The 25206-nt window shown below is 44.6% G+C and overlaps 2 protein-coding genes across 2 annotated transcripts in view; both read left to right on the top strand.

Moving 5' to 3' along the window:
• On the top strand, positions 1–7036 carry RFC2 (replication factor C subunit 2). Its single transcript, XM_030462533.1, is given in 12 exon segments — positions 1–159; positions 1076–1145; positions 1781–1822; positions 2181–2258; positions 2260–2285; positions 3347–3451; positions 3784–3884; positions 4560–4717; positions 5039–5104; positions 5589–5669; positions 5977–6090; positions 6725–7036. Coding segments are annotated over 12 exon segments (1068 nt in total). The 5' UTR covers positions 1–43; the 3' UTR covers positions 6836–7036.
• A 7789-nt stretch (positions 7037–14825) lies between these two features.
• RABEP1 (rabaptin, RAB GTPase binding effector protein 1) overlaps positions 14826–25206 on the top strand; it is a 44166-nt gene continuing 33785 nt past the window's right edge. The window contains exon 1 of the mRNA XM_030462532.1: positions 14826–15306. Coding sequence (XP_030318392.1) covers positions 15273–15306 — 34 coding nt within the window. The 5' untranslated portion in view covers positions 14826–15272. The remainder of the gene's footprint in view (positions 15307–25206) is intronic.

The raw sequence follows: 25206 nt of genomic DNA, 5'->3' as shown, positions 1-25206 counted from the left end.
CAGAGGCGGTGAGGAGAGAGGGGCCGGATCAGCCGCCGCCGGGATGGAGATGGAGGTGGAGGAGGAGGAGAAAGCCGGGCCCGCGACAGGAGAGAAGCGGGGAACCGCCGAGCCCCAGGGGTCGGGATCTGCGGCCGGCGGCCATTACGAACTGCCCTGGTGAGGGGGACACGGGGAGAACATGGAGGGGGGGGAACATGGAGGGGACTCCGGGGGAGCTCGCAGCCTCTGAGCGCGCGCGAGAGGGAGCCCCGGGGCGGGACAAAGGGCCGAGGCTGCGCGGCCATTGGTGGAGAGCGGGGCGGTGGGCGTGTCCAGGGTGGTCGCAACCAATGGCGGCAGAGGGGGGCGGGGCGTGTCCTTGGCGGGAAGGCGGGCGTTAGGCGCTGAGGAATGGCGGCGCTGGGGCCTTCCCTGCAGTGCCCGAAGGTCTCCGGGTCTCGGTCTTGGGCTGGGGACTGGGGGTGATCTGGAAGCGGTGAGGGCTCTGCCTGCACCCCCTGACTGTCCGAGGCCGGGTTGGGGCCTGGGAAGTGGGAATGAGAAGAGAGCGGGCAGCCTGAGCTGGAAGGCAGGAATGCCAGGCTGGATTGTGTTGGAAGGAGCTTAAACATCATCCAGATCCATGGGCAGGGACACCTCCCACCAGCACAGGGTGCTCCAAGCACCATCCTACCTGGAACACTGCCAGGGATGGGGCAGACACAGCTTCTCTGGGCAGCCAGGGCCAGGAGCTCAGCACCCTCACAGGGAAGAACATTTTATTCCCAGAAGAAATTCCTTCCCGGCAGAGCCAGCCCTGCTCCTGGGTGTGTTAACCATGACGGGCACACAGGGTGGCATCTCCTCTTAGCCCTGATACCATCAGGCATCAAACCCTGCCCAAGTTGAACACCTTTTTTTAATCCCTTGCCCATTTTTCCGTATTACTGGCAGCAAAACCATTAAGTAATGCAACTAAAATCACACAATTGCGTCTTTGGTCCGAAGGTTATCTTAACACAATCCTCTTTTTCTGTCAGCATAAAGCACTATTAAAGTTTTATTAGAAGTGTGTGGGGTTTTACTTTTACAGGGTGGAAAAATACAGACCCTTGAAGTTATGTGAAATAGTTGGAAATGAAGACACTGTGAGCAGGCTGGAGGTGTGTAGCTGTCCCTGTATCCTTTCCTGGGTTAGCTCAAGAACAATTCTGCATAGATTCATAGACCAATAAAAGCACTTTTGTATTTTTACATCCATACATGGAGAAACCCTTTCTGATTTACTCGAGAAATTACACGTTTTAGAACATGTTTGAGTAGTGTTCTAAGGAAATATGCCTTCCTGACCTGGGATATTGCTTAAATTGGCTTTGGTTTGATATAGCTTAGAAAGTTAGTAGTTGTTGTAATAATATTGATTCAGTGAATAACTCTTGTTTATATAACAACAGAGTGAAACATAAATACGGTGTCTTTCTGGAAGAAAAATATTTTCCTTAGCAAATTAGTTTTTTATCTCTGTTAACAGAAAGCAAGCATGTAACAGGTGCAGAGGAAAGGCAAGAGCACTAAAGACCTGTGGGGTTAAGTGCTTTTGAGTCTTTCCTTATTATTCTAGGGACTGACTTCTATCAGTTGAATTAAAAAAAAAAAAAAAAAGAGAGAGAGAGGAAAGCAGGAGAGAAGAATGGAATGGGTTGGCTCTGTTTCTCTGTTTTAAATGTGTATAATAAAACAGAACTGGCAACTCTGTTTCCATCATGTTCTTATATAATTTCCTATTCTTCTTTCTTAGGTCTTTGCCAAAGAGGGGAATGTGCCAAATATTATAATTGCTGTAAGTAGTGCTGTGTTGTGCTGCATGTCACTGTGCTGGGGACATCCATCCCCCCAGCAGGGATGTGTTCTGCCTGGCTGTGTTGGTGGGGGAGATGTGGGTGGGATGGACACAGAGCAGAGAAGCTGCACAGCCTCCTTTTAACTCCACCTTGGCCCTCAGCTCCTCTGCTTCTCCCCAGGGTGTTTCTTTCCTCTGTTAGAGGCAGCATCCTGAGCTTGGGCAGCCTCTAGTTTGATGCTCTCTCTGCAGTTCCTCTCTTGCAGCTGTTTTTTCATGACCAAGGAGTTTTGTAGAGAGTGAAGCTTAGAACCTGACATTAAATTTACCAGAAATTCCTGCATTGGTGCATTTCTAGGGTCCCCCAGGAACAGGTAAAACCACCAGTATCCTCTGCTTGGCTCGTGCCCTGCTTGGTCCTGCATTAAAAGATGCTTGTTTTGGAGCTGAATGCCTCAAATGACAGTGAGAATGAATTAACCTTTCTTACACTTTTAATGGAGCAGCAAGTATTCATTTTGATTTTTTAGTTAAGCTCAGACTGGGTTCATAGATTTACTGCTATAGTACAGCCTCTGTTACTGGTTTTAATGCAGTTTTTCCAACTAAAATTATGCAATCTTTGGTGTCCATCTGTCAAGATGGATATTACTATATAAACTTGATACATACTTTCATGCACAGAAATAGGAACAGATGGAGTTCAGAATCTGCTTTCTTGATTTTCTGCTCTCTGAAGTTCTGCTCTCTTGGTTTTACTTTAAAGGGAATCTTCCTGCATTCATGAAGGTCCTCCTAAGAACAAAAAGTGAGCAAGGTGTTTGTAATGAATCTCATCAGTGCTTTTTTTTTACAGAAGTGGTAGAAATGAGGTCTATAAGGACAGTTAGGGATTAGAATGTAGGATAAAGGTCCTGAAACACCCTGAGGGCATTTCCTGGAGGATTGCTTATGAATACAACACATTTTAGCTGCCTCTGTAAATATCAGTTACAGAAGAGCTATTGAGTCAGAATATTCATTTTCTAAATGGAACAAAAAAATAAAAGCCTTTCTTTTTTAAAGTACATCTTTGCTGAGACTCTCTCCAGGAGAGTTTCCGTGTTGTGCTGCTGTAACACAGTCTGTCCTCTGAGTTACAGCTGGGTCTGTGGCTGTGTAAAGCACTGGCAAAGCAGCCTTAAATTGTACATTTATCACCTCTACCTTTTGGCAAACATAAGTTTGCAGCACTGCAAGTAGGATTTCTGATTTTATATATATAATATAATATATAGACTGTTAAATTGCATTTTTTTTTTTCAAAACCTCCAAAAACGAGGCTTATTGGTGTTCAGATCTGAACTGGTGAGGCAGCCTGGCTTGCAGCATGGTTTCACAGCAGCTTTACTGGCACAGCTGAAGGGGCAGGAACAAACAGGAGGAGGATAGAGAGCTCAGGAAATCCTCAGCCACTGGGGCTGCTGAATAAAATCCGTTATCTAATTTCACCCAACTGATCATGAATCACTTGGATTCTTGTTCCAGAGGCATTGATGTTGTGAGAAACAAAATCAAAATGTTTGCCCAGCAAAAGGTCACCCTCCCAAAAGGTCGGCACAAAATAATCATCCTTGATGAAGCAGACAGGTATGTTGGTTTTCTCCTGACCTCAGCTACCATGGGAAATGCTTTGGATCTGTCCTGCCTGTGGAGCTGCTGTCTTGGGCAGTCTTAGATGATCAAACTATCAAAAAAATCTATTAGGAAATAATCATTGATCAGTGTTCTTACCAGATCACTTTGGTCAAGCAGAGATCATTGCTTCAAAGGAGATGCTGAATATTGGGGTGAAACACTGGGTGATTTAGCTCTGTTAAATACCAGTTAAATACTGTTAAATACTCAAGCTTGTATAAATGTAGTTACTACACTTCACCTAATAAGGGCAAAACCTGTCCTAACTCCTTTTCTCCCCCCAGCATGACAGATGGAGCCCAGCAAGCACTGAGAAGAACAATGGAAATTTATTCCAAGACCACGCGCTTCGCCCTGGCCTGCAATGCCTCTGACAAGATCATAGGTAAAGCCCTGCTAGGCCCTGGGTGGCTCTGTCTTATGTTCTCCAGACTGTTGGCTACCTCCCAAGCCAGTTTTCAGAAATACCTTGGACCTGCTTGTTGCAGGAAAGCATGGGACTTCTGAAAAACCAAACCACCTGCAGATCCAGCTAATAAAAAGAAGTGTCTGTGTAGCTGCTGAACCCTCTGAACAGCAGTGCTCTGCAGATTTCTCTGACTTTGGACTTCATTTCCATCCAACTCTGCTACAGTTTTAAGATGTTTGAAGTGTTGTTCACTGGGTATTGAACCCTCTTGTTGTCAGTTCTGAAACATAATCTTTAGGTTTTCCTATAGGCTAACACATAGTAGACTTCAGACTTTTCTTGTGTGGCTGTTAAAATAGCATGATAAACATACACATTCAGAAAACCAGGAGAACAGAAGCAGCTGAGCTGCTTTTCTGCACATATCTGGGGGAAAAAAACAGTACATTTGTGTCAAGTGAAGGACTGTAACAATTGCATATGATTAAGGAGATGCTGTGTCCTGTGGGGAGCTGACATCTTCTTTTTCTTTCAAAGCAGACAAAGTTGGAAACTGACATAGCTTCTTCCAAGATGAAAATAAATGATTATTTCATTTTTTTATTATTATTATAAAAGAGGGAAATGCTAACTACACATCTCTGTCCTCAGAACCCATCCAGTCCAGGTGTGCAGTGCTGCGTTACACCAAGCTGACAGATTCCCAGATCCTTGCCAGGCTCCTGAAGATTGTTGAGAAAGAGGATGTGCCATACACAGATGATGGACTAGAAGCCATTATCTTCACAGCCCAAGGAGACATGAGACAGGTAAAAGAAGAAAGGCAATGAAACAGAGGCAAAAAAAAAAGTTTGAGTTGTGGCTCTCTAAGAGAGGTGTAGGAAAGAGGGGGTGACCTGTGGCACAAGGGTAACTGAACTGTTTGATTTTGTGAGGTTTTCAATAGGATCTTGTCCTGGATACCAACCAGATTTGTGGGAGGAAACAAAGTCTGCCTACATTTGTGGTTTATTCCGTTGCATAACTGAAAACTGCTTATTTGGCATCATTTTCTGCAAGTGTATTGCACCTTGAGGAGTGAATAGCAAGCACTTCAGAAGCTAAAGGAAGTCTTGTTTTTTCTTTCACAGGCATTAAACAACTTACAGTCTACATATTCTGGATTTGGCTTTATAAACAGTGAAAATGTCTTTAAGGTTAGTAACAGTGTAAAATGGTGATGCTGGAAGTCCAGCACTGCAGCTGTGTGAGACCTTTGGTCAGAGCCTCCAAACTGCCTTGCCAGTTTGCAGACAGCACAGTGCAGGTGGCAATTCCTGCATTAGGCCATGAAAAATGCACGTGCCATTTGGAAAGGGAGGGAGTGCCAGCAGTCCCTGATGGCCCTCCTGAGACTGTGTGGCTTCCCAGCTCTCTCAGAGCACATGGATCATGGAACTGCTGGGTGATTTGTCAGTGATAACTTCAGAATCTGTTACTTGAGCATTCTCGTTTTCTGGTGGTGAGTCTGACATGCCAGGCTTGCTGTCTTAGCAGAAAAGTCATTTCTTAAAATTTAATCTGTATTATAGAATGTCTCTAATTCAGTATTTCAGCTGTATAGAAGCTTGGTGAAAACACCAGGGCTTTCATAGAAAAATCTTCTAGTATTTTGAAATGTGATATTTCTGTTTCATACAGGTATGTGATGAGCCCCATCCTCTGCTTGTGAAAGAAATGCTGCAGCACTGCATAAATGCAAACATTGATGAGGCATACAAGGTTGGTTTTCATGTGCTGTGTCAGCAGAGACATTTTTTTTCCTCTAAAATTCCTTTTTTTGTAGAATTCACAGTGTTGTGTGTTGGTTTTTTAAGATAAGAGGAGCTGACAGATTATATCCTTTCCGTGCAGGGGTCTGGTCAGATGAATACACAAAACCCAACCTGTCTGAAAACAGTTGGGGTTAAATCATTTGATAAATGTACATGCAATTCCAGTAGCTGTACCTAGTTGTTCCAGAAGTGAATATTCTTGACTCACCTGATAAGTTGTGCAGATAAATGAGGGATTTTTCTTGCCTGCTCAGATTCTTGCCCACCTGTGGCGACTTGGCTACTCCCCAGAAGATGTGATTGGCAACATCTTCCGTGTCTGTAAAACCTTCCAAATGCCAGAATACCTGAAACTGGAATTTATCAAGGTTAGTACTCACCTCGTTCCTGGTAGGGTCTCTTGGGTCTTTTTTGAAGTAGAGGATGTGCTCCCTAATCCAAGGGCAGCCTTGGGGTTTTCTCTTGGAGATTCACTATAGCAAAATATTACAAAACTAAGTTCTTAATTTCTTATTACTGCTTTTTTCCTGCTCTGTCTCATCAGTTTATTTGTAAGAAACAGTCACTTGAAGTTTAAAATCCCACAAAAGTGCCAAAAGTCACTTTACTAATCATCTCCAATTAGTAACATCACAATAGTGCCTGAATTGGTGATTTACACCAAAGACTCAACTCCTTGAGAACTTCCTTCAAGCACAGACTTGATTCTAGTACGGTAGGCAGTAAAATATTCAATTATACAACAAATGATGCCAACTGGCTGTTGTATAATTTTTATATGTTAAACTGGTGTAAAGGAATCACTCTACTCACTTAAAACCTATCCTCAACATAGAAGTGAAAAATGCATTCTGGTTTGTGTAGATCAGAAGAAAAGCTTCTCTTCAGTGGCTCTGAAGTTGGTCTCAGCATTAAGGGGTGTGTTTTATTTAGTCACACTGTACATAGACTGGGAGAGAAACCAGGAGATTTATTTTTTTTTTATCATGTCTTTATCCTCAGGAAATTGGGTACACTCATATGAAGATAGCAGAAGGTGTGAACTCACTTTTACAGATGGCTGGGCTGCTGGCCAGGCTGTGCCAGAAAACAGCAGCACCTGCAGCCAGTTAGGTTTCCTTGGGCACCTTCCTGGGAGGTGAAGGCTCTGCAAGGTCAGCAGCTCCCTGGGTGTCCAGGATTCTTCATTCAAGGAGCTTGTTCCCTTGGTTCTGGTAAATGGCAGAAAAATAACCAGGTTCTGTTGTAAAAAATGTTTTGTATTTTTTTATTTAGATCAATAAAGCTTTAAAATTGACTTTAACCCAAGACCTCTCATTTGTGTAACTGAGATGGAAGGCAGGACTGTGACCTCACAGCAGGAGAATTAAAACTGGATGCCATTGTTAGTGATTACACTTCAAGACTGGTTGAGTGGTGCTCTTGCTGAGACCAAGAAGGAAAAATTTTCTCAGGAAGACATTTAATGAAGTTATAATTAAGCCATGCTGAGCAAGTGTCACTCCTGGGTGCTGTTTATGTGCTGTGGGTAAGGAACATATTTTCACCAAACAAACAAGAGAAATATTACACACTTGCTAATGGTGCTAGCTGGTTATTTTGGATATTTCTTTTTAAATATTACCATATTCTGGTATGCTCTGCATTTGAGTTTTCTGCTGTTGCCTTCCAGGCCGGGTAAGGGCATTGGTTGCAGCATACCAAAAAGCAAAATCTTCATGCTTTCCTGTTTGTTAAGCTTGGGAAACCACCTTGCCATGCAGATGAGCAATGAAGTGTGAAACACAGAGAGAGAGCAAATATAAATTGAATTGTACCACCTCCATATCAGCTGTGAGACATGCAGAGCTCTCCTCACTTAATAAAATCCACACTGATTAGAGCAGTCAGAAAAAAAGTACACCAGAGGTACAAGTTACTGCTGCCTGCACTTCACCCTGCCCTTTCTGTTGAGGTTTTCCAGCCCAAGTATTCATTTAGCTGCCCCACCATTAAACTAAGCAGGGTCAGGCTAAGTTGGCTTCAGTCCTAAGATTGTCCTGCAGCAGGGGATGGTTTCACCTTCTTGTTGTCTGACCCAGGCAGAGGGCTGATGAGTTTCAGCAGCAGGAGCTGGTTGGGAGCATCAGGAATTGTCCTGTCAAGATTTGGTGCAGGTTCTGTGCCAGAGCCTGAAGAGCCTGAAGTAAGTCCAGAAGAGAAAGTTAATTGACAGCTAAAGTGCAGGCACCTTGGAGCTTGCTCCCACATGGAATAAAGCAAACAGCTCTTGGAATAACAGATGTAATACTCCAATTACATTCTCAGCCAAGAGCTTCTTCAGACTTTATGGAGAAGGGTTGAAAGAAGAGGAGAAGAAAAAAATAGTGAGGCCACTGATTTTTAACCCCTGCCTTCAGCCTCTCCACTCTGCCACTTGGTACATTGTTTTTCCAAGGACAAGTCGTGAGGTACACCACAAAATATCCAGGTCCAAACAGAAGCTCCTGACCCCTGAGCAGAGCAGGGGGCACAGAGGGGCCAGGAGCCACTTCTGGATTCACCCTCCCTTGGTGGAGAACCTCTTGTTAGCTGGACAAGGGGACTTTCTAGCATTACTCTGCTAGCAAAGGTGGTAGCAGAGGCATCATTAGAACACCAGAATGTTCCTTGGGAATTTTAGTTTACTTCCAGCCACAACAGCATAAGGTTGCTAGACCTCATGGCTATAGAGGTTTTCCCAGAAAACTATACCAGTGCTTCACAGGACAGCTATTCCTCCTTTTTCTCCATTCCCAGCCTCATTTATCACTTTGGGAGATGGCTTTATGGTTGTCCCTGTGCTGCTCTGATCCTTGCTCTCCACTGAATGAGGAGTGGTCACTGCAGCAGCTTTGCTGAATTTTTCTGGGGGGCTGTCAGCCTGGATTGTTCCTCTCCCAGGTACAAACAGAGCACTTTGTGTGCCCAGTGCCACAGAACCACTGCCAGAGCAAACCACTGGGACTGGTGCAGAAATGCAATCCCTTCCTCCTCGAGATTTCTCTAGGGAAGGGGAAGAAATGCTGAATTGCTTCTAGAAGTTTCCACCTGCAGCCATGAAAAAAAAAATGAAGTGCTAACAGAGAGCATTGCTGCTTTTCCTGCTGGAATCCTAAATCCAGTCTGGAGCAGGGCATGCATCACACACACCCCCTAACCAGCATGGAGAGGCACCCCAGAGCTGCCCATTGCCCAGCAGTGGTTTGGTTTATGCCCAGCAGTGGTTTATCTTCCTCTTTTCCCTTCCCAGCCATGCACACACTCCTCTGAGAGCTCAGCCTGCATTTGGTGTACCTGGGGCTGCTTTTCTTCCACCCATTCACTGACACTGTTATATCACCCCCCCCATTCAGGGTCCCACAACCTTCCTACACATCCCTGCAGGCAGATTTTGGTTTAATTGTCTCGGGTGATTCTTCATCCTCAGCACCAGGTCGCTGCTATGCACAGGGCAGGTTGTGTGCTCCCAGCAGGGCTCAGCCCAGCTCTGGGAACCCCACAGACCATCAGGGTTTGGGGGTTCCTGTCCTCTGCACAGAGCAGAGCTGCCCAGAGCTGCTCTGAAGTGGTTTTGAGTTCCTGTTTGAGGAGGGAGGCACTGGGGCAGGGGACAAATTTGTCTCCATGGTTGGTGTTGGTCATTCCCCGGCTGCCTCTGCTTATGCTGCAAGGACCAGCAAAGCTCCAGCACAGTTTGTTTTTTTTTATAAACACAAACGTCCCACTTCTACATGAAGACACCCACCATTTGCTGCCTTTTTTTACCTTCTCTTTGCCAGCAGGGCAGGGGCTGCCACAGGGGCTGTGTTGACATAGTCCGGCTCATCATCCGAGCTCTCTGCCTGCAGAGCTGGGGGTGAGGACACATTGGTCACCTCCTGGGTTCAGCTAAAACCCTCCCAACCCCACAGACACACCCTGCTGAATACATTTTTGTGACCTCAGGTCACAGTGTCAGTGTCTCCCTGAGGGGGGGGTTTAAAATGGTCACAGATTTGCACACACCCTGTGAGCACGGATGGCTTTTGGGACTTGGGGTTCATCTGAAGAGTGTGACCCCAGGGTGACAGGAACCAGCAGCTCCCACACCAAGGGCAGAAAGCCCTGAGCTGTATCTGTAAGGCTGAGCTTACACCAGCTCATCTTCCCACACAAGAGGACGTAAGACATGAAGAGGGACATTCCTCTGCAGCATCCTGTGGTCAGGGTTTAGGCCACCTACACCGTGGCCTTCTGAGGTGCAGAAACACCACATCCCATCCCAGCAGCATTCAGTTCAAAGTGTGTGCAGTAATTTGCACACTGAATTATAGAACCACAGAACTGGTTGGGTTGGAAGGACCTTAAAGGTCATCCAGTTCCCAACCCCCTGCCATGGGCAGGGACACCTCCAACCAACCCAGGATGCTCCAAGCCCCATCCAACCTGGCCTGGAACACTGCTTCCCAGCTTCTCTGGGCAATCTGGGCCAGGGGCTCAGCACCTTCACAGGGAAGAACTTTTTCCTAATGTCCAACCTAAATCCCTTCTCTCCCAGTATAGAGCCATCACTCCTCATCCCATCACCCCATGCACTTGGAAAAAGCCCGAAAGTCCCAACAATCGGGACTGGCAAACAAATGCAAAGAGTGACCACTGAAAACTTGGGCTGGCCTTAACCCTCACATGGAACCCTACCCACAGCACCACCAACAATCGGCCTACGGGTTTCCGTTTGACCACCAACCTTGAACCTACCAGCCCTACCCAGCCATTTTCCCCTGTTGCTGAATGGGGTCCCAAAAGTCAGAATTAATGGCCTCCTTGCAGACCAGTGACCTAAGACATTTAAGCTCTTCAATTATAAAACAGAGTTTGCTCAGGTTACCTCTTACAAGCTGTTTTCTGCACTCGTAGAACATCATGAAGCCAATAACTACTTGTGATGATGAAAAGAGTTACAGGCACTGCAGTCCAGATGTGTAGCTTGCAGAGTAAAAATCGTGGTTGTTTACAAGCAGACTTTGGCAGCAGTAGGATAGGTGAATGAAATCCATTTGGGTTACCAAAAAAATGTAGCTTTCCTTTCAAGTCATTATTTTGAAGGCCAGGCCTTTGGTCTCTGTTGCTCTCAGCACTATTGTTCTAAAGGACACAATAGGAAACCCTGTGTTCCTATTTCTATTCTTGAACTGCCAAGTGACTGAGGAAGTCATGCTGCCCACCACATTTAAGAGCATTCATCCATGCTGTGCTTTTTCCACACTCAGTTTAAAATACGTAGGGTTCTGATGTGCAGACACTTCCAAAAGGTATCCAGGACCTCATGATGTAATCACCAGTCTGATGGAACTGGCTTTGTGCAAATAGTGTGCAGGTCTGGTAACCCATGTTCAGCAAGCTATACTGAATGAGAAAAGGGCCACCCGAGTGGCTGAAGGAGGAAGAAACAATTGTATGAGAAGAGTTTGTTGGGGTTGGTTTTTTTTCACTCTAGCAACATAGAAGAAGCACACACTTGCTTTCTGCAACAGAACACAGAGAAAGAAAACTGACTGTATTAGCCCAGACACAGGATAACAGGGGCACCCATCAGAGCAGAGATGCTGTTGCTAAAAGCCTGGACCATTCTGACCATTCTGACTAGATTAGAGAAACCTAAATATAAAGCCCTGTTATTATCAGCTCATTTTCCTTAATCCCCCACTCCCCTTGAATCACAGGGGGGGAATTATTTGACCTTGAATACAAGCTAACCAATTTAAGCTCTTTTTATTTTTTTTTCCCCTGAAAAAGACAAAAAGCAACAGAAACCAAATATTCAGGCTCAGATTCTATTTGTATATAACCTAAACTACAAGGGAGCTTTGACACAATAATGTATGTGACCAAACTAGTAATTAATAAATCTAGTCTGAACACTGATGAAGATTTTTATCCAAGTAGGAAAAACCTACATGGTTTCAGAACAGTGCTTAATTAAGTTTGTGATAGTGTCACTGGACTTCATCCTTCTAGGCCTTTCCCTATAAAAACTAGAAGCTAATTATTTTCTACAGAGGTGACAGTGCACCAAAACATCAGCTCAAAACCTCCTTGAGCTTTTTGGATTCTGATGCCTACTCTCCAGCTTGAGATCAGTTGAAGACATTGTTTCTATTTATAAACCTGCAGAGGAAATAAAGCAATTTTGTCAACTTGCAACAGCAAAGGCAAAGCAAGTTTTCTCACCTGAATCTCACTTCAGAGAGTGCTGCCTGGGGATGGGCACTGGGTTTTGCTTATATAACTCTCAGACAGGAACAGAAAATGAGCCATATGTTCTCCTGAGTGCCATTGTCTCTCCCTCCCTTTGTAAGGAAATGAAAGCCTGTTTTTCTACTAGTTCCATGAAATCTATCTGAATCCTGGTAACATGTCTCCGAGAATTTGCTCAGAGGGAATAACAGACAAGGGTACACCCTCCATTGCTATGTTACTGTTCCATGAGTTCCAGACAAAAGCATTTAATGTGGTTTGGCAGCAGATGTCTATTCCTAAAACCCTGGGACTGCATTGTTCCTTACTTGTCAGAAGATGATTTAGTACCTACAGGCACAGATCATAGGGTTCATCTTTTTAGGAAGGATCTTCAGGCTTTCTAGACTGCTGGAGTCACCACTCACGGATGGTGAGACCACTTAGAGGAGTCACACCAGTGCTGCCTGTGAAGATCAGGTCCCCAAAGAAGCAAAAGTCTTGCCCTGCCATGAATATTGCAGGGTTGAATGGTAATACTCCAGAAACTTGAGCAACAAACTTCCAGGCCCATAATAATAACTCTGAATCATTAAATAGATGTGTCTCAAGGAAAAATATTGCTAAGGCCTCCAAATTGTTTTGCTGGGTTTGGAATTCTAATAATGGTAGACAGGTTTGACTGGAACTCCTCATGATACAAAGTCTTGGGGTCCTGTCTGTAGCTAAGATAATGAGCCTGGCACCTAAACAAAGCTATTGAGAGGCCCTTCTTCTGCTCAGAATGGTGTCTCTTTACTTTTAAAGCAGATCATTAAAAGTAGTGTCTAATGAAAACTCCATCTGTTTTTCATTGAGCCTACACTTGGGGGTTTTGGGGTTTTTTTGTTTTTGTTTTTTTTCTCCCCCCTGAGGTTGGATGAAGCTTTGCAGCACACAGTGCTGACACCTTCACAATGTAACAGGACAAGCCAACCTTTGGTGCAGTTCCTTCATCCAGGGAAGTTAAATATTGGGTATACCTGCATCTCTAAATGTAAAGCTGACCTTTTAGACCTTTAGTTTTGTTCATATCCAGGAACTGCAGAGAGATGTAGAAATATGGTAGAGATGTAATGAATCTCAGGTCACACAGGCCTGCACAGGTCTGACTCTGCAGACCATAAAGGTTATTTTACAAAGCATTAGCAATAAAAGCTAAAACTTGCCATTCTGTGCTCTTTCCTCTACTCAGCTAAATGGGAATTTCTGTGTCCTGGTAAGACAGAGGGTCTATGACACAAAGTTGGGCAGTGGTGACCCCTGCAGACACTCCTACAATGTTCTATAATATGAACCCACAAAAGACAAATATGTAGTTTCCATTACTAAGTAATTAATCTGAAAGTCCCAGAAAAAAAAAAAAGAGTAGTATTAGATAAACAAGCATTTCATGCTAAGTGCTGCTGGAGCCAGTTTCCAACAGACTTGCATTTAAAAAAAAGGACCAAAGACTACAAACACTCATATTAGAAGAACTAGCACTTAATGCTAATGTCCCATCAAGCTCAGTAAAAGGAAAGTAAACGTTTAAACATTAGGAAACTCTGAACACTTTATTATTTGTTGGAAATAAACAGTGGACCAACGCTGGCAAACCTAGAAATATACAAAGTGCAGGCAATAAATTCTGGTTTTCTTCTTTTCTTTTGCTAGGACAATTCTGTTACTTGCCTTCTGAATGATCTCAAGGTTTGTTGTTGTGATCTCCGTCCCTCCTTAAAGACGCGTGAAACTTCTCTTTCCCTGGACTTCACCTGGAGGTAAGAACATAGAATTTTTTTCTGGTCATATGCTTACCCTCCACATTCAATCCATTCTTATTGCATCCATTTAAATACAATGTCATGTCATGGTTTGGCCAGTGCAGGAGACCGTGACCAAAATCTTCACTGTGTAAACACCTACAGGTAGTCATCTGGGACAGATGTTCTCCTACTTGCTTAGTTCTGCAACTTTCTTCCTCTCTGAGTGCAGTGAGTCTAACCTTGCCAAAATCCAAAGCCACTTCCCAAATGTCCCTTGGGCTTGGATGAATTGAAGGAGTTTTGGAGTTGGAAGAGAATTCCGAAACAGTGGGAGATCAGCCAAGCAGTCAAATGGTTGAGGTTTTGGGTCCTACATGGCTCCCTAACACAAAGAATGACCACTGAAAACTCCTCCTGTCTAAAGAATGTGAGAGTTTTACTCTTTTAATGGTAACCCCTGCATTTTAGCTACAATGTCACAGTGGGGGTGAAGAGTAAGTGCTCTCCTCCATCAATAGAGCCCAAGGCACTGTGGGGTCCCATGGTTGGATGGTCTCCATCACCAAGCCCAGTCATACCTGCTGCCCTCCTGCATGACACAGCTGGACACAATGTCACTTACACCCATTCCCTGAAGAAATATGAACTATAGTTTCAGACTAACCTGAGAAGAGCTCCAGGAATGTCTCCCTGGTCGGGGACATCTGCTGAGCCTATAGACCAGCCTGAGGGGACCCGGGAGAGGCTGAGGGGACCCGGGAGAGGCTGAGGGGACCAGGGAGAGGCTGAGGGGACCCGGGACAGGCTGAGGGGACCCGGGACAGGCTGAGGGGACAGGGAGAGGCTGAGGGGACCCGGGACAGGCTGAGGGGACAGGGAGAGGCTGAGGGGACCCGGGAGAGGCTGAGGGGACCCGGGACAGGCTGAGGGGACAGGGAGAGGCTGAGGGGACAGGGAGAGGCTGAGGGGACCCGGGACAGGCTGAGGGGACAGGGAGAGGCTGAGGGGACAGGGAGAGGCTGAGGGGACCCGGGACAGGCTGAGGGGACAGCCAGGTGGCTCGGCCCGCGATTGGGATGGGGGGAACCCCCTCAGGAGCCTTCAGCCCCACGGGCTCCTCCTCTGCCCGCCGCCGCCCGGGCCCTGCTCATCACGGACCGAGGCTTCGGCCCGGCACTCGCCAGGACGGGCTCTGCCTGAGAGAAACAGCCCAGCCCGGGCCCGAGAGAACCCTCCCGAGCCCGAGAGAATCCCGCCGACCCACTCCTTACCGGTGGCGCCTACGGCTGCCCTGGTCTCATCGTGGGCGCCTGCGCGGGGCTCCTCCTCCTCCTCCTTCTCCCCCTCCTCCTCCTCCTCCCCCTCCCGTCGCCGGCGGCCGCTGTCAGGATGAGGCGGAGGAGGCGGAGGCCCAGGCCGGCAGCTCCCGTCTCTCGCCGGGGCCCCCTGGCGTAGCGGTTCCCGCTCCGACGCTGCAGCTGGAGGAGGAGGCGGAGGAGGCCGCGGCGGCACCGCCCGCCGGAGCCATGGCCCAGCCCGGCCCGAGTCCCCCGACTGACGGTAAAGGATGAGGCGGCCTCGCTCCCTGGAGCCGAGCGGCTGCGGCCTGCCCAGCCCCGGGCTCGCCTGCGGAGTGCCGCCGGCCGGGGGTGGGGGTGTGCGGGGGGCAGCGGCCTGGGGTGAGGCGGCCTCGCCGGGCCGCGGCGGGGGGGAGGTGGGATGGGCCCGGGCAGGGTGAGGGGGGCAGCGGCTGCCCGGGGCGGGGGCGTGCGGGAAGGGGAGCCCCGCAGAGAGGCCTGTGGGGCCGGGGAGGGAGATCTGCGGGTGGGAGCCGCCTGTGAGGAGAGGGTGGGCGGCCAAGGGGGAGGTTGGTTGTGAGAGGGGGGCCGGGAAGGCCTTGCTGAGGGGAAGGGGGCATCGATCGCAGGTGGTTGTGAGGTTGGAAATGTGCTTAACGTGGAGCAAGGGCGGCTCCCCAGAGTACACAGGGAGCGAGGAGAATGCAGCCGGGAAGGGGTCATTCAGCCCGGGTCTGTCCTCCCCGGGAAAGGGGGATCGGAGGGAAAAGGCGATGCTGATCGTATCCAGGCAGATGTGTCCTGGCCCAGCCGGACTCCATCACTGGTTTGGCCGTGGCAGGTGATGCGGGGCTGTGCCTGCCCTGTGCGGGCAGCGAGAAGGCACTTGAAGAGGTTGAGGTCAGGATTCTTGGCGTGGACAGTTTGTTCCTGGGCTGGAAAGGACAAAGAAGGCGACAGCTCTTCTCTCAAGATGGTATTTACCTGTGCAGGAGGAAGATAAGCTTTCCCTGAAGGTTATTGTTATGGAAAGGTTATTTGCTTCGGGTTTGGGGATGAATTACAGACAAGGAAGTGGTTGTTGTTTTTTCCCATGAAATAGGTTAGAGAACTGTATGCTTATCAGAAAGACTCCTGCTTAAAGGTAATGCTTCAAGGTAATGCTCAGCTTGGAAGATGGGGCTGAAGGGACAATTTTTGGTGTATGAGATGTATGGAAAGGGGGTGAGAGAGTAAGAAGTTTGGGGGTGGTCACGGTTAAGAAACAGGAGGAGCAGAGATGTGCAGAATTGTGAAGGATCTGTGTTTACCCAGCCATGGGGCTATGCCAGAGCTCCTTTATAAGTAAGCAGATGAGTTTCCCAGGGAAAGCACTCTTGTTAGAAAAGGGCAATGATGTATTCTTAATTATGCATATCTAGGGAGTTGTGTTGGCTTTTTGTGTGTGCAGCTACATGAGAAAGGGCTTATCCTCAGGGGTTTCAGTATTTCAGTCTACGTTTTCAAAGTTTTAATGATGGAGATGCTGAGATCGTGGAGGTTTTTTTCCCAAAATGAAGGTCAGTGATTGCATACTTGTACTTCTAGAGCATTAAGGAGAAGGTGAATTTACTTGCTGTCATGCTTGTAAGATTGGTGTTGGTATGAGTTGCCTTTGTGTACTTTCTGGTGAATAACCATTGTTTATTGTTATTTAGCCTTTTCTTCTGAGAGCTACAAAACAATTTCCAACAGATTTTCCTCTTGGCTCTCACAGACTGTCTGACTGCAGGTGTGCAGTGGAACTGTGCATTGTGCAAATGTTTGCTGCCTCTTGGCCAGGACAGGTCGTGTCAGTACATTAGGAGTTACAAAGTGGATAGATTTTAATTTTTGTTGGTTTTTTCCTAAATAAAGAAGGCAAAAAGGTGCAACTAAATTTAGGAATGCCATAGGTTGATGAAATCTTTCTTGTAGGAGGGATGGGTTGCTGTCTTTGTCATGCTCTCGAGCTGTGGGAAGATGAGGATGCTGTAAATGAGGCACGTGGTGGAGGGAAACTGGCTGCGAGTTGGATGGATTCTGAAAGTGGTTGCTGTGTTTTCACACTAAAGAATTAGAGCTTCTAGAATCTCTCCTCTCCCTCATCCTCCTTCAAACTGGACCAGTTTGGTTTTTTAAATCCACTTTTATTTCTATATTATTGTTCTCATGTGTGGTGCGTTTTTTTCTTTTCTTTTTTTTTTTTTTTCTTCTATTTTCTTTAAAGTAACTTGCCAGAAGTGGGCCATGAAACATCTCTATTCTAATTTATTTTTGGAGAAAACACTGAAGAAAGGAATTACTTAATATTTTTAGTTGTCTGCAGTGAATTTATTGCTTAAAGGAGTAGTGTAACCTCTGATTCAAGATTACATGTGACAAAATAAAATGGATTAGTATGTTCTCCTTAGGAAAAATAGTGGCTTGTTATAATTACTTTGAAAGAAAATCTAAAAGAACTGTTTTTTTCTGTAGTAGGAGTAACATGTAGGGAACAACATGGGAGGAGAATAAGAATGTATGCACTCTTGTGATGCTCCTGCTGAAGTGCAAATGGGCCCAAGAAGAGGGAAAGAAGTGGCACAAAGAATTAGAAGAATGGATGTTAAGTCCTACCCCCTTTTTTGTACTTTGTATAGAAGTTAATAACCCTCTGATTCTTTTGTGTGGGGTAATGGAGTTTCAGTATGATAACAATCACAGAAAGGCTGAATGCAGAGTCCTTTGTCTGCTGGTGTGGATTTGAGCTCTGTGCTGTGAACTGTTGGCTAATAATGGCAGCCTGTGTTGCAAGGAGGTGTGTGCTTCTTATTGATCATGGTCAGCCTGCTGGTTTTTTTGGGTTTTTGTGTTTTTTTCATTTTAATTACATTTCAAGTCCTGTATGTGTTGGCTAGATTGACTGGAACTGTAATCTCTAATTTTTTTAAAATATTTTTTTGGTTTTGAAGGTGGTGTACTCTCAGCATCCTTGGGTTAAATTCAAGTCTGGATGCCATTTCTGAAAATAAGGTTAACAATCAAAATATTTTAGCATAGTTCCTGAGGCTTTAGTGCTGTTCCCCTTCTCATATCTGGAAAATGTATCAAATTGCAGTTACCTAAAACACTTAATTCTTCAAGGCGAAAATTAATTACAATCAATTTATTAAACTCATCTTATTGCACAAATAAACTTGCACTGTTAGTACAGTCAGACTGATAAGTATCATATTACTCTGTGATGACACAGTCTAACAAATGTTTCTATAAGAATATGTATATTTTATAAGATTTTTATAAGATTTTGCCAGCAGAAGGGATTTGTACAGTGTTGGAGTAACTTGTTCTTACCTCTGTGCTTACCCAATAAAAATGTCTCTTGTTCTGTGGTCAGAGATGGTGCCAGCTCTCAGTGGAGAGAACTGCTCAGACTGGAGGATGTTGCTGTATTGACTTGAGCACCACTGGCAGTGCCCTGAGCTGCACTGCTTCCCTGTGGGACTCGTCTGGGATCCTGACAAGAGCTGAGTCTTGCTGTCACTGTGCTTCCCACAGAGCCCAGAGGCTGAGCAGTGTTTGTGAGGGGCTCTGCCATGGCACATGGAGAATTAAGCAACACAATTTTAGGTCTTAGATGCTTCTACTGCTCTAGTGATTTTCCTCATAAGTATCACTTTTCAATTAAATCCCAGTACCTAAGAGTGGTGTTACTCATCTCAGAAGCTAGGTGTGGTTGGTGGGGGACTGGTTTGGGGTGGTGATGTTCAGCTCTGTGTTGTTGGTGTAACTGTCACATGTTAAAATCTCTTCTCATGGGGAGTAACTTCAGAATTGTTGGTGCTTTCCAAGAGCCAGAAACATTTCTTCCCTCACTTTCGTTTTGCTTCATTTTAGTTTTTCGGTGCTATTAATAGTTATTTATATTATTAAACTATATTTTAAAGTTAAAAATGCAGACATTCACTCTTTGTTTGTTTGTTTTTCCATGTCAGTTCAATGGGCAAATCTGGGATTTGACTTCAAAAGCAAATCAGACAGCTTGAACATACAGGCTTCCACCTTTCAGAATTTCTGAGGAAATTTAGATCTGCTCAGCAGCTCGTTTTACTCCAGAGAAGAAATATGCATGTTCAAGGTCTGTTCTCCTGCTGAAGCCAGGTCCCAAATCTCTCTCTTAATTTTGAAAAAGTACCACGACCCCGTTCCTTATAGTTAACTTTTGACTTGTCTAAAGACACAGTGAATATACTTCAACACATCAACTGACTCTCCCTTGCATTTTGAACACTGGAAAATGTCAATTTTTTGCCCATTTGTATTGCTTCTGGGCCACTTTGCCATCAGCACAGAGAAGATGACCTTAGTAGATGTTTTCATCCCTCTTCCCTGGCCTGATGCCTGAAGATGATTAGATGCTTTCCCATATCCCTTTGTGGGTGGAGCAGGTTCCTACTGTGGAATTCATTTGTGTGAGCTCCCTTGAAAGTGACTGAAGGAGGAATTTTGTTTTAAAATTAATTTAAAGAAGCTAACAGAAAGTACATTTCTCTGCATGGGAGTGAACCAAATCCCATTGGCTTCCTAATGTGTGAATGGCAAACCTCCTGGGTCTTCACTGCAGGCACTTTATTCAGAAATATTTCTAGGATGTAAAGTAGGCATTTTGTTATATTCAATATTTAAAAAAATTAATTAAGAAGGAAAAAAGCCACAAAACAACCACCAAACAAAAAGCATGAGGTGATGGCTTTACTCTGACTGAAGTCTTGAAGGTAAGAACTGATAACACTGATAACAGCACTTATCCAGCAGGCTTCTAAGCAGCCTCTGGCAGCACAGTTGGAAAAAAGAGCCTGGTTAGAGATGCCATTGTGTGTGTGTTTAGGAGGAACATCTTTCACTCAGAGGTCTGGTGCTTCTGAGGGGTCTTTACTTGCAGAATGATTTTTAGTGTCTGATTTAGTGCTGTCTGAGTTAATGGCACTCACCCCTGCAAGTTATTCTATAAATAGTGGAAGCATTGTGTAATTTTAGTCATGGTATAGTCAGTGAAGCATGATGATGAATTATCTCTGGAAAAATTCAAATCATTTGATATCTTTATATAAATTGGCATGGGAAGAAGCAGTGAGTGGCATACCTGTAGTTAGTCTTTCTAGGTCTTTCAAGGGAGAATTGATTTTAACTCTTCACTGAACTATACCTAGTGCTTAAAAAAATGTTGCATGGTCCTGTTGCTTTATTAGCAGTGCCTGTAGTACCTTATGAATGCAGAACTGCAGCATGACTTAATTTAATGAGGAATTGCTGTGTTTGTTTGTTTATTTTCCCCATTCCTGCTACTTCTGTCAGCTACAACTCTTATTGGCATTCAGCTGACTTTTGGTGCTTCTCTCCTTCCCTTTCCTATCTTCTGCTTGTCTTCTCGGGCCTGACCCTTCCAAATACAACAAAGAGGAAAAATTAAAGCTGTCAAATCACACTTCACATCTGTTTCCATCTCCCCTGGCCATTTCTGCTTCCACAGATGAAGTGGCAGAAATGTCACCTTCCTTGACTCTATGTCACAGATTTTTTTCCTCTCTGGTCTAACCAGGGGAGTCACTTAACCTTCTCCTGGGCAAGGACTGCTTTTCAACTAATCCAGTGCCCTCAGTTCTCCTTCCCAGCCATCACCTCATCTTCTTTAAATATTGCTCTGCCTCTTCCAGGCCTCTTTCAGTCTTCAGTCTGTGGGTGCTCCATGGACCTTTGTTTTGGCTGCTCTGCCTTTTGCTTGCTCTGCTCTGCAGTTAGCACACCCTCCCTCTCCATTCCCTCCATTCTTACTTTAGAGAAAATCACATCACCCTATAAACTTCCTCTGGGAAAAATATCTGCTTTCTTTTCCAAGAAAGCTCCCTAGCTGTGTTCAATCTTAGCTTGTTTTCTCTTGTTTTAGTATCTTTTTATTTAGGATCTCACCAGTCTCTTTTACTAAAAAGGGAGGCTCTGCTTTACTCTTTGCACAGATGAAATGCTCATCTGCTTTTCAACCCTACTTTGGACATCTTGAGGTTCTGTCTTTTGTCAGAACAGGTCAAGGTGTTTTGCAGGCAATGGACTTGAGTTATTCACCTATATATCACGAGGCTGACTGACATCTAAGTCTTCATACCTTGGTATCTCTATTTGTAAGCCAATCTCTCAGAAACTGTGAAAAGTAATACCTGAAGTTAATTTATGCCTCTTGGAAAGGCAGAAAAATAGCAGAATCCATCTTTTGGCTATCAGTGAAGTGCTGAAAATTGGCATCAGTAGAGAGCAGGGCAGGAAGCTCTCACTACTTTGCTTTGCTCATTTTTTAATTTCTGTGTGCAGAGACCAAAGAGCCTTGTCTTGTCTTGTGTATGCCAGTGTTAAGAACTGGAAAAATAACTATTTTTTTTTAAGTGCCTGATTTAGTTACTTAAAAATCAGAAGAGGCTTGCCTTGCTGCCATGAGTCACATAGAATAAATTTCAGTTCAGGTGGGAATTTTTTTGTTAGTATTTATCTTCTGGTTGTATTGTGTCATTTCTGAAATTGTTGGTAAAACTATGGAGCAAAAATGCAACACCAGATGGGGGTTATCTATGGGAAAGTGAATCAAAATCAATAATTGAGAGGCAAAAGAAGCATTGATTTTGTGGGGCTCCAGAAGGAATGGCCTGAAGGTAAGAGAAGTATTAACTGAGGATCAAACCAAACCAGCTTTGTTGATGGCAGCAGTGTCACCAGTGCCTTTTGGAAAGTGACCTGGATAGGTCACTTACTGCATCTTCTGTCAATGCATGTTTGCAACTTCTAGGCAACTGCAGCAAGATTTGAAGTGCTATAAATAGCAACAGAAGAGAAAAATATGCAAAATGAAAGCAGAAAGAGCTCTCACCTGTTTTGTCAAAGTCTTCCTGTGTATAACTGTTTACCCACCATACCCATGCCTTGGTAGGGGTGACTTTTGTATTTGCATGGGTGTTTACTATTAAAATACACCCCAATAAAAGTAAATATGGTGTTACATTCAAGTCTCTGATGCATCAGTGCTATGCAAAATTATTTGACTAGCACCATGGTTGGTTGCTTCAGGGAGAAAAAAAATATACAGTAGCTTGGGTATGACCACAGAGTATAAAACAATCCTTATATCTTTATTTGCAGTGTCACTGACTTAATCTTCCTAGGAAACACAGATGAGTGCTAGCAGGTGTTGCTTAAGCACTAATCATGGTAAGCATCCACTATACATTTCCATATCTGAGATCCTTTGAGGAAATTCTTTCATAAGGCCTGCTAAAGTTCATGGTAGACTCATTAACTTCAGACACAGGAACTGGAACATTAATCTTAGAATCATAGAATTGGCTGGGTTGGAAGGGACCTCAGAGATCACCGAGTTACATTCAGTCTGTGCCAAAATCACTGATATAATTGAGCTGTGATGTTATTTGGGGTATTTTGGTGAAACATCAAGCATAAATTTGGTGCAGTTAGTTCAGATCATCTGACAATGTGGCATGTTGGTGTCATATGCTGCATCTTTTAAGTTGCTTTGAAAATATTGGTTTCAAATAAGTTTCATTGTCAGATGACAAAGCCTGCTGCTGACTTCTTCCTGTTGCTGGATCTAGAGATGTGTGCTAAATTAATAGGAAAGCAATTAGCCAAACTCTGGATTCTCTGCTTGAGTGACCTTCTAACTGTGAACATATTATGGCTGGCTGGTCCTCACAGCTTCTGTTTTAGATGAAACTAGAGATAAAGATGCTAAATCTCTAAATGGGGTAGAACTTCCTGATGTTACAGGGGTTGCGTTCAGTTGAGGCACTGAGGCTGACATTTACCTGATGAGACCTCAGGAAGGGTCGTAATGGCACATTATAGGGTTTAATTGAACTGCACTTTTGTACTAATATCTTTGTTTTCAAGTAAGAGTAAATGTGATCCTAACCTTCTTCTGGGCTCCAAATGGTTTCTGAAGTATTTTTATCAAAGCCCCAGGTTATGTCTAAATGGCTGTATACTGGAGACCCCCTTTCAGCTGCATTGGTTCAAAACCTGTGTGTGTCCAAACACTGGGAAAGCTGAGCTTTGGAATTTGCTTTCTGAGGTACAGATTATATTGATAAGCTTCCCCTGGAGAGGCTGAACGGGAAGCAGGACTTGAGGAAGGTCACTTGCCACTTACAAGTGATGGTCATCAAGTCTTAACCACTAAGTTCTGCTGCCTGACTCTACTCTGAGCTCAGTTGCCACAAAGGAGAGTGGAGGAGAGGAGAGCCAGGCTGTTCCATTTGGCAAGCAGCATGCACTTAGGTTTAAATTGATTATCAAGCTGTACCCATAGGCTGTGGGTTCATGTTACAGCCAGGCCAGGGCAGAAGGTTTGCTGCTGCTGAAAGGAGGGATCCTGCTCTTCCTCCTGCTCCTTCCATCATTCCCTTTGTGCCAGCCCTGCACATTGGACCCATTGCTGAGCCAGCTCAGCTTGGTCACCCAGTTCAGAACTACTCACTGCTGAGTTAATGAGTTTAATTAATTTAGTGACAGACCTGCTGATCAGTAGAGCTGGCATAAAGGAAAGGGTGGAGACCACACAGTAGTGATACAAATGTCCCAGGGTATAGTTCAGACTCTGCTCACAGTTGAAACCAGTCTTCATCCTCGCTGTCACAGATGTGCAAGTTCTGGGCTGTGCTTAGCCAAGTGATGAGTCTGATCAGGGACCTGGTTTGGCTGAAAATTGGTTTGACTCCCTCCCTTCCCACTTCCTAACTTTTTGCTGTATCACTTCTCTGATGCCAGCCTTGAAGGCTCCTGCAGTGAGGTGGAGATAAAAGGCGTGAGTTGTCAGGGTGAGGTGAGAGTTATGAGTTACCCTTTCAGGTGACCACCAGTGCTTATGTTGATGTAAATGATCATAACTGCAGGCTCAGTGAAGCCTTAATGTTCTGTATTGCTTTTACCCCAGGCATGTGTAAAGATTGTTGAAAATGTTATGCTGGAGGAGAATTTCCTTTCTTTTTAATTACTCAGGAATTAATTTGTTGGATAACCGGTAGGAAAAATATGAATATAGGGAATTTTAGAAGTGTTTTCTTTCAAGAAACAGGTTATAGAGGCATGGGGGAGTAGTAGTCTGATTTTTACAGGGAGGCTCTTAAATTGCTGTAGAAACCTTGTTTCAAATTATAGGAACTGTATCCTGTTCCATATCAAATAAAGATGTTATATATGACAAATACCTTATATTTATTATACTGTATTTACCACCACAGTGTCTCCATAAATACATTTGGCAACCTTATTTTCCAGGCCATTTATTAAGATTTAGAATAACTACTTAAAGGATATAAGGCATCATGTTTTCATGCCTGCAACCTACTTTTATGACAACTAACACTTCTAAATTACTATTCCTTGCAGGGAAATCTTCACCCTTTCTTTCTCAGTTTATTCTCTACCAGTTTGGGTGGCCAAATGATGTAGGAAGGGGTTGGGAACCACAGAGGGAAAGAAACCTGGTGTTAACTCCCTTTTCTGGTGCTTGTTCCCTTTTGTAACTCCTGGGTTATATATGGATTACTGCTATTTCTGGAGCTTTTCTGAGACTTGTGGAAACACAGTAGTGCTGCCTGGTAGCTACACACATGGATGTGAGTTTGCATGTTATTATTGATTATGTCAGCTTTTGATAATGTCCACAAAGATGCTGGTTTGCTTTAAATGGCTTTGTCCTCATGGCTGTAGGAGCAGGCAACTAGAGAAGCCATTGCCTGTTTACATGTCACAGACAGTGACTTCTTTTGTTTTTCTCTGCATCATTTTCTTGGACTAGCTGTGTGCTTGTTTCTCCACAATGTTTCACTTCTGTTACCTTCCTTTGAATTTTTAGGTGTGTTAGGTCATATTAATTTGGGTTTGGTTTGGTTTGTTTTTTTCCCAGAAATCAAGAAGCAGAGTACTTGGGGGTGGTCTGTAGCCTGAACACTCTCAAAGCTGCACCTCACTTATTGTCCTTCTGACCGGTGGCAAGACAGTGTGAGATCTTAAATGAGTGGTGTTTGGGGGAATTTCTGAATTAATGGAACTGTTTTGTTCTGTATATTGAATTACTTCATCAAAGAAAAGAATGCAGTAG

This window comes from Calypte anna, chromosome 19 (assembly GCF_003957555.1).
Source record: "Calypte anna isolate BGI_N300 chromosome 19, bCalAnn1_v1.p, whole genome shotgun sequence".
NCBI classification, from domain to species: Eukaryota; Metazoa; Chordata; class Aves; order Apodiformes; family Trochilidae; genus Calypte; species Calypte anna.
This window is presented reverse-complemented; position numbering and strand designations above follow the sequence as displayed.